Source organism: Oncorhynchus kisutch, linkage group LG21 (genome assembly GCF_002021735.2).
Source record: "Oncorhynchus kisutch isolate 150728-3 linkage group LG21, Okis_V2, whole genome shotgun sequence".
Lineage (NCBI taxonomy): Eukaryota > Metazoa > Chordata > Actinopteri > Salmoniformes > Salmonidae > Oncorhynchus > Oncorhynchus kisutch.
This window is the reverse complement of record NC_034194.2, coordinates 2,306,703-2,321,554: the sequence shown is the minus strand read 5'-3', so window position 1 is coordinate 2,321,554 and position 14,852 is coordinate 2,306,703. Positions and strand designations below refer to the sequence as shown.

The 14,852-nt window shown below is 44.5% G+C and overlaps 1 protein-coding gene across 1 annotated transcript in view; it reads left to right on the top strand.

Annotated features, from left to right (window-relative positions):
- Nucleotides 1-14,852, top strand: part of LOC109876212 (glutamate receptor ionotropic, kainate 2) — a 204,627-nt gene that overhangs the window by 57,667 nt on the left and 132,108 nt on the right. Inside the window, exons 4-5 of the mRNA XM_031800870.1 lie at nucleotides 10,437-10,618; nucleotides 12,702-12,755. Of these exons, the coding sequence (XP_031656730.1) occupies nucleotides 10,437-10,618; nucleotides 12,702-12,755 (236 nt within the window). The remainder of the gene's footprint in view (nucleotides 1-10,436; nucleotides 10,619-12,701; nucleotides 12,756-14,852) is intronic.

Here is a 14,852-nt window from a genome sequence, read left to right as displayed (position 1 = left end):
TTTTACACCGTTGAGTACTGTTATATTTTAACAAGGCCTACTGCATCCAAAGTGCGAGTGCTCATCGACTTGAGAAAGAAGACGCAATGTCTGTCTCTTATTTTACGATCCCTTGGAAGGACAAGGTTGTCCACTTCATTGAACGGAATTACTTGTTGAACATACTTTGTTTTACGAATACATGGGTTGCATGGTGAGTCTATTGCCGACTATGTCCCATTGTGGTGGTTTCTTCAGTTGAAGTTCTGTATTTTTGGGCACATTTTACAACTCTTTTTAAAACGTTGGTGTCTTACCCTGAATCACACATCAACCCCTAGCTCATACTGTCCTTTCAGAGGGCATTATGAAGCTACTACACCTATTCAATCTGGTTCTATCTACACAAGTGCATAGGGGCTAGAGGTTGATTTAGGGATTCAGTCTTACCTTTTACAATCAACTGGTTGATCTAGTATGACCAAGAGGATAGATTAACCATCAGGATTTATTCTTCGGTGTTCCTAGAAATGAATGGTTTGTGATAGGGTGACCATGTTTTTGTCACATCCATTTCACTTTGCAGAGAGCCGGCACTGTAGCATGGTGACAGTGTATTAACCTTTGGCTAAGGTCACGGTGAATGGTCCAACTCACCATCCGCTGCAATGAGTCATCTGATTTGCAATTGTTCCGCTCGTCCTTAATGGCACAATATTCTCAATGTAGTGGACTGCTTTCAGACTAAGGCGCATAGGGCTCTGGTCAAAAGTAGTCAACTCTAAAGGGAATAAGGTGCAATTTGGGATGCATCCATTTATCCTCATCTCCATAACACCGTCCACTAGCTTGCATTGATTCCCTTAAAAAGGGCTCTAGGGAAGGTGTTAGACATTATTTAAAGGTAAGGTTACTCGAAACCAGGTAAACCTGAGTTTCCTCCTCGGGGGAGCGTTTTTTTAGGTTAACACACCACCTCACAGTGACTGGGTGATGTCAACCACACACACACACGCATGCACACACATCGTCTGTAATCACACAGCTTCATGCTCCAGGACGTTTATCCCTATCTGACTATCTGACGTCTGGCGGAAAGAACTATCAGAGGGGATAAAATTAAATATTTACACACAGCCCTCTGAGGATCGGGGAGGGAAAGTCGGAAGGCATTATTCAGAGCCCCACAAACATCGGCCCTGACAGTGTGTCCCAAATGCTGAGCTCCCCCCGGAACCATTTTCCACATAACGCCTCCCAAGTGTCTGTATGGAGCAAAACAGAGAAGGGAGAGAGACCCTGGAGTAGGGAGTTTGGAAATACCTACCTTACTCACAAAAAACTGTAGTATTTACTTCTAACATGAAAGAACACATTCCTTATTCTTATTTCACAGCAATCCCTATTGAAACTCCAGAAGGAGAATCAGCCCCCACTCACAGTAAGACCTTTAAATTGCCCACACAGCACTTCATCCCAACAAAAAAGGTCTGAGCAGTCCAAAAGTGCATCTTCAAAACCCCTTCTCTCTCCCAGACTCCCTCCCAATCCCATCCATTTTTAGACCCATGACAAGTAATAATTTCTACCATCAATCCAGCCCTATTTCATTCCAAGGCTCAGAAGTCCTCGGTGGAGAGGAGAAACTCATTGTAATCCCATCAGTGTCTCTGAGAGGTTTCTAGCTGAGTGCGGGTGGGAGAATGAAAGGTGCGGACTGTTGCTCAGTATGAGGCGGTGGTAAGATTACATGGGGCCTATCTAGTGGGGAGTAGTAAGGCAAACAGAAACTCAAATCCGAACAGAACCTTGGGAGAGAGAAAGTGAGTGGATTGACTGCTGCTTTCCAACACTAACATATTTAAGTCCTATAACGCTAGAATAGAGTAGTGTTTTAATTGGTGTTTTTACGATGAAGCTGGACTCTGCTGATATAGTGACACATGTGTTCCGGCGCCGACAGAGATGGCCGCCTCGCTTCGCGTTCCTAGGAAACTATGCAGTTTTTTGTTTTTTTACGTGTTATTTCTTACACTAGTACCCCAGGTCATCTTAGGTTTCATCACATACAGCCGAGAAGAACTACTGAATATAAGATCAGCGTCAACTCACCACCAGTACGACCAAGAATATGTTTTTCGCGATGCGGATCCTGTGTTCTGCCTTACAACCAGCGCCACGGGATGGTTCCCATGCAGCGACCCAAAAAAACGACTCAGAAAAAGAGGGAAACGAAGCGGTCTTCTGGTCAGACTCCGGAGACGGGCACATCGTGCACCACTCCCTAGCATTCTTCTTGCCAATGTCCAGTCTCTTGACAACAAGGTTGATGAAATCCGAGCAAGGGTAGCATTCCAGAGGGACATCAGAGACTGTAACGTTCTCTGTTTCACGGAAACGTGGCTCACTGGAGAGACGCAATCCGAAGCGGTGCAGCCAGCGGGTTTCTCCACGCATCGCGCGGACAGAAACGAACATCTTTCTGGTAAGAAGAGGGGCGGGGGCGTATGCCTTATGGCCAACGTGACATGGTGTGATGAAAGAAACATACAGGAACTCAAATCCTTCTGTTCACCTGATTTAGAATTCCTCACAATCAAATGTAGACCGCATTATCTACCAAGAGAATTCTCTTCGATTATAATCACAGCCGTATATATCCCCCCCCCAAGCAGACACATCGATGGCTCTGAACGAACTTTATTTAACTCTCTGCAAACTGGAAACGATTTATCCGGAGGCTGCATTCATTGTAGCTGGGGATTTTAACAAGGCTAATCTGAAAACAAGACTCCCTAAATTTTATCAGCATATCGATTGCGCAACCAGGGGTGGAAAGACCCTGGATCATTGTTACTCTAACTTCCGCGACGCATATAAGGCCCTGCCCCGCCCCCCTTTCGGAAAAGCTGACCACGACTCCATTTTGTTGATCCCTGCCTACAGACAGAAACTAAAACAAGAAGCTCCCACGCTGAGGTCTGTCCAACGCTGGTCCGACCAAGCTGACTCCACACTCCAAGACTGCTTCCATCACGTGGACTGGGAGATGTTTCGTATTGCGTCAGCCAACAACATTGACGAATACGCTGATTCGGTGTGCGAGTTCATTAGAACGTGCGTTGAAGATGTCGTTCCCATAGCAACGATTAAAACATTCCCCAACCAGAAACCGTGGATTGATGGCAGCATTCGTGTGGAACTGAAGGCGCGAACCACTGCTTTTAATCAGGGCAAGGTGTCTGGTAACATGACTGAATACAAACAGTGCAGCTATTCCCTCCGCAAGGCTATCAAACAAGCTAAGCGCCAGTACAGAGACAAAGTAGAATCTCAATTCAACGGCTCAGACACAAGAGGCATGTGGCAGGGTCTACAGTCAATCACGGACTACAGGAAGAAACCCAGCCCAGTCACGGACCAGGATGTCTTGCTCCCAGGCAGACTAAACAACTTTTTTGCCCGCTTTGAGGACAATACAGTGCCACTGACACGGCCTGCAACGAAAACATGCGGTCTCTCCTTCACTGCAGCCGAAGTGAGTAAGACATTTAAACGTGTTAACCCTCGCAAGGCTGCAGGCCCAGACGGCATCCCCAGCCGCGCCCTCAGAGCATGCGCAGACCAGCTGGCCGGTGTGTTTACGGACATATTCAACCAATCCCTATACCAGTCTGCTGTTCCCACATGCTTCAAGAGGGCCACCATTGTTCCTGTTCCCAAGAAAGCTAAGGTAACTGAGCTAAACGACTACCGCCCCGTAGCACTCACATCCGTCATCATGAAGTGCTTTGAGAGACTAGTCAAGGACCATATCACCTCCACCCTACCTGACACCCTTGACCCACTCCAATTTGCTTACCGCCCAAATAGGTCCACAGACGATGCAATCTCAACCACACTGCACACTGCCCTAACCCATCTGGACAAGAGGAATACCTATGTGAGAATGCTGTTCATCGACTACAGCTCGGCATTCAACACCATAGTACCCTCCAAGCTCGTCATCAAGCTCGAGACCCTGGGTCTCGACCCCGCCCTGTGCAACTGGGTACTGGACTTCCTGACGGGCCGCCCCCAGGTGGTGAGGGTAGGCAACAACATCTCCTCCCCGCTGATCCTCAACACTGGGGCCCCACAAGGGTGCGTTCTGAGCCCTCTCCTGTACTCCCTGTTCACCCACGACTGCGTGGCCACGCACGCCTCCAACTCAATCATCAAGTTTGCGGACGACACAACAGTGGTAGGCTTGATTACCAACAACGACGAGACTGCCTACAGGGAGGAGGTGAGGGCCCTCGGAGTGTGGTGTCAGGAAAATAACCTCACACTCAACGTCAACAAAACTAAGGAGATGATTGTGGACTTCAGGAAACAGCAGAGGGAACACCCCCCCCATCCACATCGATGGAACAGTAGTGGAGAGGGTAGCAAGTTAAGTTCCTCGGCATACACATCACAGACAAACTGAATTGGTCCACTCACACAGACAGCATCGTGAAGAAGGCGCAGCAGCGCCTCTTCAACCTCAGGAGGCTGAAGAAATTCGGCTTGTCACCAAAAGCACTCACAAACTTCTACAGATGCACAATCGAGAGCATCCTGGCGGGCTGTATCACCGCCTGGTATGGCAACTGCACCGCCCTCAACCGTAAGGCTCTCCAGAGGGTAGTGAGGTCTGCACAACGCATCACCGGGGGCAAACTACCTGCCCTCCAGGACACCTACACCACCCGATGCTACAGGAAGGCCATAAAGATCATCAAGGACATCAACCACCCGAGCCACTGCCTGTTCACCCCGCTGTCATCCAGAAGGCGAGGTCAGTACAGGTGCATCAAAGCTGGGACCGAGAGACTGAAAAACAGCTTCTATCTCAAGGCCATCAGACTGTTAAACAGCCACCACTAACATTGAGTGGCTACTGCCAACACACTGTCAATGCCACTGACTCTACTCCAGCCACTTTAATCATGGGAATTGATGGGAAATGATGTAAATATATCACTAGCCACTTTAAACAATGCTACCTTATATAATGTTACTTACCCTACATTATTCATCTCATATGAATACGTAGATACTGTACTCTATATCATCGACTGCATCCTTATGTAATACATGTATCACTAGCCACTTTAACTATGCCACTTGGTTTACATACTCATCTCATATGTATATACTGTACTCGATATCATCTACTGTATCTTGCCTATGCTGCTCTGTACCATCACTCATTCATATATCCTTATGTACATATTCTTTAAAAGAAGCACAAGCATTTCGCTACACTCGCATTAACATCTGCTAACCATGTGTATGTGACAAATAAATTTGATTTGATTTTTGATTTGATTTTTTATATATTTGTCATTCCACGCTAGAATGAAGTAGTGTTTGAATTAGCATTTTTAATGTGCCTCATCAATGAAGCTGGACTCTGCTGATATAGTGACTATATATTTTAGTCATTCCACGCTAGAATAGAGGAGTAGTGTTTGAATTAGCATTTTTAAGGTGCTTCTGAAATCCACAATAGAAGCTAACCAGGAGCTAGCCAGTTTACTGGCTAACGGTAGTATTCAGCTAACCACGGTTGATGGTCATCAGCTATACTTTAGCTCGAAAAGCTATCGCCAGTTTTGTACAACGCAACTCAGACCAGAATATACCAGACCTATTTTTCTCTCCACATCCCCGGATTTCAACCGAAAGCTCTGAACATTTACACCTGGATCTCGCAGCTAGCTAGTTGCTATCCGTGTGACCATTGGCTTACGTCGGTCCCGGAGCAAACTTAAATTATTCCGGAGCTAGCCAGCTGAAGAGTTCCATCAACCACTCCTGGGCTACAATCGCCTATCCGGACCTGTTTTACTGCCGATGCGGAGCCCCACCGGGCCTTCACGACTGTACTACCGACGTTATCTGCACGTGGGAGTTATCCGACGTTACCTGAACGCCATCTGCGGCCCGCTAATCGTTAGCTGTCTTATCGGCTTCTATCTGAACATTTTCTGACAATTTATTTATTGGGTCACTAACTATATCCATTTTACCAATTGGATTGATCCCCTCTACCACACGGAACCCCACTAATCTACTAATGGCAACGCACAAAGTGGCTAAAAAAAGAACACCGTCCTATGCTAGCTTGCTACTGATGGCCCGGCTAGCTGTCTGAATCGCCGCTACCCCAACCAACCTCACTACTAACTGGACCCTTATGATCACTCGACTAAGCATGCCTCTCCTTAATGTCAATATGCCTTGTCCATTGCTGTTTTGGTTAGTGTTTATTGGCTTATTTCACTGTAGAGCCTCTAGCCCTGCTCATTATACCTTATCCAACCTTTCAGTTCCACCACCCACACATGCGATAACATCACCAGGTTTCAATGATGTTTCTAGAGACAATATCTCTCTCATCACTCAATACCTAGGTTTACCTCCACTGTATTCACATCCTACCATACCTTTGTCTGTACATTATACCTTGAAGCTATTTATCGCCCCCAGAAACATTGTTTTACTCTCTGTTCCAGACGTTCTAAACCACCAATTCTCATAGCTTTTAGCTGTACCCTTATCATACTACTCCTCTGTTCTTCTGGTGATAGAGGTGAATCCAGACCCTGCAGTGCCTAGCTCCACTCCCGAGGCGCTCTCTTTTGATGACTTCTGTTACCGTAATATCCTTGGTTTCATGCATGTTAACATTAGAAGCCGCCTCCCTAAGCTTGTTTTATTCACTGCTTTAGCACACTCTGCCAACCCGGATGTTCTAGCCTTGTCTGAATCCTGGCTTAGGAAGACTACCAAAAATTCTGAAATCTCCATCCCGAACTACAACATTTTCAGACAGAATAGAATGGCCAAAGGGGGCGGTGTTGCAATCTACTGCAGAGGGAGCCTGCAGAGTTCTGTCCTACTATCCAGGTCTGTACCCAAACAATTTGAAATACTACTTTTAAAAATCCACCTCTCTAAAAACAAGTCTCTCACTGTTGCCACCTGCTATAGACCACCCTCCGCCCCCAGCTGTGCTCTGGACACCATATGTGAACTGATTGCCCCCCATCTACAGTGCCTTGCGAAAGTATTCGCCCCCCTTGAACTTTGCGACCTTTTGCCACATTTCAGTCTTCAAACATAAAGATATAAAACTGTATTTTTTTGTGAAGAATCAACAACAAGTGGGACACAATCATGAAGTGGAACGACATTTATTGGATATTTCAAACTTTTTTTAACAAATCAAAAATCAAAATTATTCAGCCCCTTAAAATACAGTTTTATATCTTTATGTTTGAAGCCTGAAATGTGGCAAAAGGTCGCAAAGTTCAAGGGGGCCGAATACTTTCGCAAGGCACTATCTTCAGAGCCCGTGATGCTAGGCGACCTAAACTGGAACATGCTTAACACCCCAGCCATCCTACAATCTAAGCTTGATGCCCTCAATCGCACACAAATTATCAATGAACCCACCAGGTACCACCCCAAAGCCGTAAACACGGGCACCCTCAGATATCATCCTAACCAACTTGCCCTCTAATTACACCTCTGCTGTTTTCTACCAAGATCTCAGCGATCACTGCCTCATTGCCTGCATCCGTAATGGGTCAGCGGTCAAACGACCTCCACTCATCACTGTCAAATGCTCCTTGAAACACTTCAGCGAGCAGGCCTTTCTAATCGACCTGGCCGGGGTATCCTGGAAGGACATTGACCTCATCCCGTCAGTAGAGGATGCCTGGTTATTTTTTTTAAATGCCTTCCTCACCATCTTAAATAAGCATGCCCCTTTCAAGAAATGTAGAACCAGGAACAGATATAGCCCATGGTTCTCTCCAGACCTGACTGCCCTTAACCAACACATGGCGTTCTGCATTAGCATTGAACAGCCCCCGTGATATGCAACTTTTCAGGGAAGCTAGTAACCAATACACACAGGCAGTTAGAAAAGCCAAGGCTAGCTTTTCCAAGCAGAAATTTGCTTCCTGCAACACAAACTCAAAGTTCTGGGACACTGTAAAGTCCATGGAGTATAAGAACACCTCCTCCCAGCTGCCCACTGCACTGAGGATAGGAAACACTGTCACCACCGATAAATCCACTATAATTGAGAATTTCACTAAGCATTTTTCTATGGCTGGCCATGCTTTCCACCTTGTTACCCCTATCCCGGTCAACAGCACTGCACCCCCCACAGCAACTCCCCCAAGCCTTCCCCATTTCTCCTTCTCCCAAATCCAGTCAGCTGATGTTCTGAAATGGCGTCAAAATCTGGACCCCTACAAATCAGCCGGGCTAGACAATCTGGACCCTTTCTTTCTAAGATTATCTGCCGAAATTGTTGCAACCCCTATTACTAGCCTGTTCAACCTCTCTTTCGTCTGAGATTCCAAAAGATTGGAAAGCAGCTGCGGTCATCCCCCTCTTCAAATGGGGGGAAACACTAGACCCAAACTGTTACAGACCTATATCTATCCTACCCTGCCTTTCTAAGGTCTTCGAAAGCCAAGTCAACAAACAGATTACCGACCATTTCGAATCCCACCATACCTTCTCCACTATGCAATCTGGTTTCAGAGCTGATCATGGGTACACCTCAGCCACGCTCAAGGTCCTAAACGATATCTTGAACGCCATCGATAAGAAACATTACTGTGCAGCCGTATTCATTAACCTGGCCATGGTTTTTGACTCTGTCAATCATCACATCCTCATCGGCAGACTCAATAGCCTTGGTTTCCCTAATGATTGCCTCGCCTGGTTCACCAACTATTCCTCTGACAGAGTTCAGTGTGTCAAATCGGAGGGCCTGTTGTCCGGGCCTCTGGCAGTTTCTATGGGGGTGCCACAGGGTTCAATTATTGGATCGACTCTCTTCTCTGTATACATCAATGATGTCGCTCTTGCTGCTGGTGAGTCTCTGATCGACCTCTACGCAGACGACACCATTTTGTATTCATCTGGCCCTTCTTTGGACTCTGTGTTAACAATCCTCCAGACGAGCTTCAATGCCATACAACTCTCCTTCTGTGGCCTCCAATTGCTCTTAAATACAAGTAAAACTAAATGCATGCTCTTCAACCGATCGCTGCCTGCACCTGCCCGCCTGTCCAACATCACTACTCTGGACGGTTCTGACTTAGAATATGTGGACAACTATAAATACCTAGGTGTCTGGCTAGACTGTAAACTCTCCTTCCAGACCCACATCAAACATCTCCAATCCAAAGTTAAATCTAGAATTGGCTTCCTATTTCGCAATGCTTCACTCATGCTGCCAAACATACCCTTGTAAAACTGACCATCCTACCGGTCATTTACAAAATAGCCTCCAATACCTTACTCAATAAATTGGATGCAGTCTATCACAGTGCCATCCGTTTTGTCACCAAAACCCCATATACTACCCACCACTGCGACCTGTACACTCTCGTTGGCTGGACCTCGCTTCATACTCGTCGCCAAACCCACTGGCTCCAGGTCATCTACAAGACCCTGCTAGGTAATGTCCCCCCTTATCTCACCTCGCTGGTCACCATAGCAGCACCCACCTGTAGCACCCGCTCCAGCAGGTATATCTCTCTGGTCACCCCCAAAACCAATTCTTACTTTGGCCGCCTCTCCTTCCAGTTCTCTGCTGCCAATGACTGGAACGAACTGCAAAAATCTCTGAAACTGGAAACACTTATCCCCCTCACTAGCTTTAAGCACCAGCTGTCAGAGCAGCTCACAGATTACTGCACCTGTACATAGCCCATCTATTATTTAGCCCAAACAACTCCCTCTCCCCCTACTGTATTTATTTATTTATTTTGCTCCTTCTACTGCAAATCTACCATTCCAGTGTTTTATTTTTGTATGAATTTTTCACTTGCTATATTGTATTTACTTCACCACCATGGCCTTTTTTGCCTTTACCTCCCTTATCTCACCCCATTTGCTCACATTGTATATAGATGTATTTTTCTACTGTATTATTGACTGTATGTTTGCTTTACTCCATGTGTGTTGTTGTACCTGTCGAACTGCTTTGCTTTATCTTGGCCTGGTCGCAATTGTAATTTAGAACTTGTTCTCAACTTGCCTACCTGGTTAAAGGTGAAATAAAATAATTGACTCTGTATATATTTAAGTAATTCCATGCTAGAATAGAGTAGTGTTCGAATTAGCATTTTAAGGTGCTTCTTGGATGAAGCTGAAGCTGGTATTCTGAAGTCTTCCATTGACACCATTGAATGATTTGCCCACGATCAGAAGATTCAGAATACTGCCCTGTGTATGTTTGCCAAGTGTGACAATCAAAAACTATGGAAGAGAGCCATATATTTGGGCTGTTTTATTTAAAAGATTTGTATCTGAACTGTATGCCTTACCAATGACACTTATATTAATTTCAATGTCATACTTATGTTTCAAATAAGATGTACATTTCTTGTCTCCAGGTCTTATTCGGTTGCAAGAGCTGATCAAGGCACCCTCCCGATACAACATTCGTTTGAAGATCCGACAGTTGCCGGCGGAGACCAAGGACGCCAAGCCACTTCTGAAAGAGATGAAGAAAGCAAAGGAGTTCCACGTGATCTTTGACTGCGGCCACGAAATGGCTGCCTGGATCCTGAAACAGGTCAGTGTCTGTCTTAGGTCTTTCTCAGAACCATTTTGAAATCCAGAGACAGGTTGGACTTTGTCAGATTTCTTGGACTTGGAGATGAATTTACAGTGGGGCAAAGAATAATTTAGTTAGCCACCAATTGTGCGAGTTCTCCAACTTAAGAATATGAGAGGCCTGTAACTTTCATCATAGGTACACTTAAACTATGACAGACAAAATTTGAAAAAAGAATCCAGAAAATCACATTGTAGGATTTTTTATGAATTTATTTGCAAATTATGGTGAAAAATAAGTATTTGGTCACCTACAAACAAGCAAGATTTCTGGCTCTCACAGACCTGTAACTTCTTCTTTAAGAGGCTCCTCTGTCCTCCACTCGTTACCTGTATTAATGGCACCTGTTTGAACTTGTTACCTGTATAAAAGACACCTGTCCACAACCTCAAACAGTTACACTCCAAACTCCACTATGGCCAAGGCCATTGGACACCAGAAACAAAATTGTAGACCTGCGCCACGCTGGGAAGAGTGAATCTGAAATAGGTACGCAGCTTGGTTTGAAGAAATCAACTGTGGGAGCAATTATTAGGAAATGGGAGACCTACAAGACCACTGATAATCTCCCTCGATATGGGGCTCCACGCAAGATCTCACCCCGTGGGGTCAAAATGATCACAAGAATGGTGAGCAAAAATCCCAGAACCACACGGGGGGACCTAGTGAATGACCTGCAGAGAGCTGGGACCAAAGTAACAAAGCCTACCATCAGTAACACACTACGCTGCCAGGGACTCAAATCCTGCAGTGCCAGACGTGTCCCCCTGCTTAAGCCAGTACATGTCCAGGCCCGTCTGAAGTTTGCTAGAGAACATTTGGATGATCCAGAAGAAGATTGGCAGAATGTCATATGGTCAGATGAAACCAAAATATAACTTTTTGGTAAACTCAACTCGTTGTGTTTGGAGGACAGAATGCTGAGTTGCATCCAAAGAACACCTACTGTGAAGCATGGGGGTGGAAACATCATGCTTTGGGGCTGTTTTTCTGCAAAGGGACCAGGACAACTGATCCGTATAAAGGAAAGAATGAATGGGGCCATTTATCGTGAGATTTTGAGTGAAAACCCCCCATCAGCAAGGGCATTGAAGATGAAACGTGGCTGGGTCTTTCAGCATGACGATGATCCCAAACACACTGCCCGGGCAATGAAGGAGTGGCTTCGTGAGAAGCATTTCAAGGTCCTGGAGTGGCCTAGCCAGTCTCCAGATCTCAACCCCATAGAAAATCTTTGGAGGGAGTTGAAAGTCCGTGTTGACCAGCAACAGCCCCAAAACATCACTGCTCTAGAGGAGGTCTGCAAGGAGGAATGGGCCAAAATACCAGCAACCGTGTGTGAACCTTGTGTAGACTTACAGAAAACGTTTTGACCTCTGTCATTGCCAACAAAGGGTATATCAGTATTGAGAAACTTTTGTAGGTGACCAAATACTTATTTTCCACCATAATTTGCAAATAAATTCATTAAAAATCCTACAATGTGATTTATTTTTAATTTGTATTTTTCTCATTTTGTCTGTCATAGTTGAAGTGTACCTATGATGAAAATTACGGGCCTCATCTTTTTAAGTGGGAGAACTTGCACAATTGGTTGCGAACTAAATACTTTTCTTTGCCCCACTGTATATGAATTAGCTCCAGAATGATCCCTCCTTGAATACCTCATACAGGTCCAGTACCTGCAAGTTGATAATTCATTTCCTGTTCATCTGAATCAGACTCAATTGGATATCGAATTTTCTTCGTTTTTATCTCCTTTTAGAATATTAGTTCCATTACTGTGTTTCCATAATGAATTCTCTATGCCAAAATACAGTTTTAATTAGCAACTCTAACAATGAGGCAATGAGAAGTGCTCATATCCATAACCAAAACACACATTTTCAGGCAGAGTAAGTGACATTGTGTCGAGTGTTCAGTTTGCTAATTATATACAGCATTCCTACCGACATTGTGTAAGGTAAGTTGTCCCCCACAAAAATGATTTACTCTTTGTTTAGGCACTTTGACCATAGTCAGTATTGTGGTTTTCCCACAGGCTCTAGCCATGGGAATGATGACGGAGTACTACCACTACATCTTCACCACGCTGGTATGTTCACCGACACCTTATTAAAATGAGTTTTCTTACTGATAACTACTGTGTCCATATTAGCACAGCATCCATGGAAGTTGCAGATACTGTCCTAATATGGACACCGTAGAGGTCACATCATCATCTCCTTTATATTGACACCTAAATACTTGGTCCTGGTGGCAGTGCACCTGTAAATGTGCTATTGAAGTCAAAAATATTTAGACAAAACCCTTTAAAGACCAAGGGTTGAAAAGGATAATAGCTGTCAAAGTATCAGTCTAAACTATTTTTCGATAGCATTTTGTTGACTCTTTAAACAATGTTTAGCCATTCTCTACCCACCCCCAATTTGTTGTCCTCTAAAAGTTTTTCAGGGAAAACTAAAGCCACTTGATATGTGCGTCTATTCTGAGATTGAAGTTCTCCAAAGTTCCTTTGATCCACCAAAGAGTCCTGCTGTTCACACTGGATGAAAAGCCTGTCTTACCTGATTGGAGAGAGAGACTGAGAGCTCAGATAATAGCTCAGACAGTTTGAGGCTATTATCGTTTCGGTTCAGTATGGCCCAGACAACAACTGGGCCTGTTGTCCTATTTGGATCATTATGGTTAAGGTTAGGACAAGGGTAGAGAAAGGCTGAATTTAAATCTGTTATGGGAAAACTAAATAGAGCTGAGATTATAAGGATGTTTCAGAGGCATGCTGTTACTTGTTAGTCTGGGCTCCTGCTTGTTCCAAGAACATAGGCCAGTTTGGCAAGAAAGTGGCGGTAGTGCTGGCCAATGCTGCAATACAACTGCTATCCAGAGTGTTGCCCTTACAGGAGTGCTGCAAACCTTGTCTATTATGCTCCCTCGCACGTGCATGTGTACACGCACATGCACACACACACACACACAGTACACTTATACAACCTATAGCCATCTACCCGGTCATAAGCCAGACATGTGGCTCGTTTGACGACTGCAATGTCCTTTCCCTACCAACATGATAGATGGCAACGCACCAAGGCCCTGCCTGGTAACCTTAAATGTCAGCTTGATCAAGGCCACTGCCTCTGAAACAATATGAAATGCCTCCTGAAAATACTTCCTAATGTACTGCCTCTCTCTGCTAATATTAGAGAAACTGGAAACACCAGGAATAGGTGGCTTTTCCATAGAATCCTATTTAACATTTTGTGACAAAGTAGCCCCCCGATTTACGCAAATGACGACACACGTCACTCAATTCAGTACTTCATAGCTCCATGTATCAAACAGTTTTTTTCCTGTTATTTTTAAAACCAAGAACATCTGGAGAGTCCCCTGCTGATCATAGACTCATACCCTAAATAAAATGTGACAATAAAATAATAGCAAAGTGTATAAGCCATAGAATGGCAAAAGCCTTAACAGACGTGATACATGTCAATGAAACAGGCTTTGTTAAAAATAGACGCAAACAAATACAAGAACATGTTTCAGGTGAATACAATACGCAAAAAATACAGATTCAGCAATAACGGCTGTTGATGCAGAAACGGCTTTAGACCGTCTTGAATGGCTTTTTCTATTCAAAACTTTGGAAGACTTTCCAGCTGAAATAATAAATGTAATACAAATATTGTATAACTGTCCTAAAGCAAAAATATACATGAATAATACTGTACATTATCTGACAAAATTGCTGTAGAAAGGGCCATAAGATAGGGATGTCCCTTCTCCCCCCTATTGTTCACACTGGCAATTGAACCGCTTGAAGAAAGAATTAGACAGGACCCAAATGTAACATTGTGGTGTTTAAGTGTTCCCTTTATTTTTTTGAGCAGAGTAGTATGTTTGCATCAGAGGGGAAATTATATTTTAAATAGTAAGGAGTATTGTTTGGTAACTACAATTCCTAGGTAGGTAAATGTTTCTGAAGATAACCTAACTGGGAGATGTTCTAGCCAGAAGGTGTTTTGCGACCGTATGGGCATTAATTCACTCTTGTTCCAATTTATTCTGTATCCCGAGAAGGTACCAAACAAATTGATCACATCAGGAATAGCTGGGATACTAGCCTGGGGTTCTGTTACATAGAGGAGGATGTCATCTGCGTATAGGGAAATCTTATTTAGAGTATCTTTAG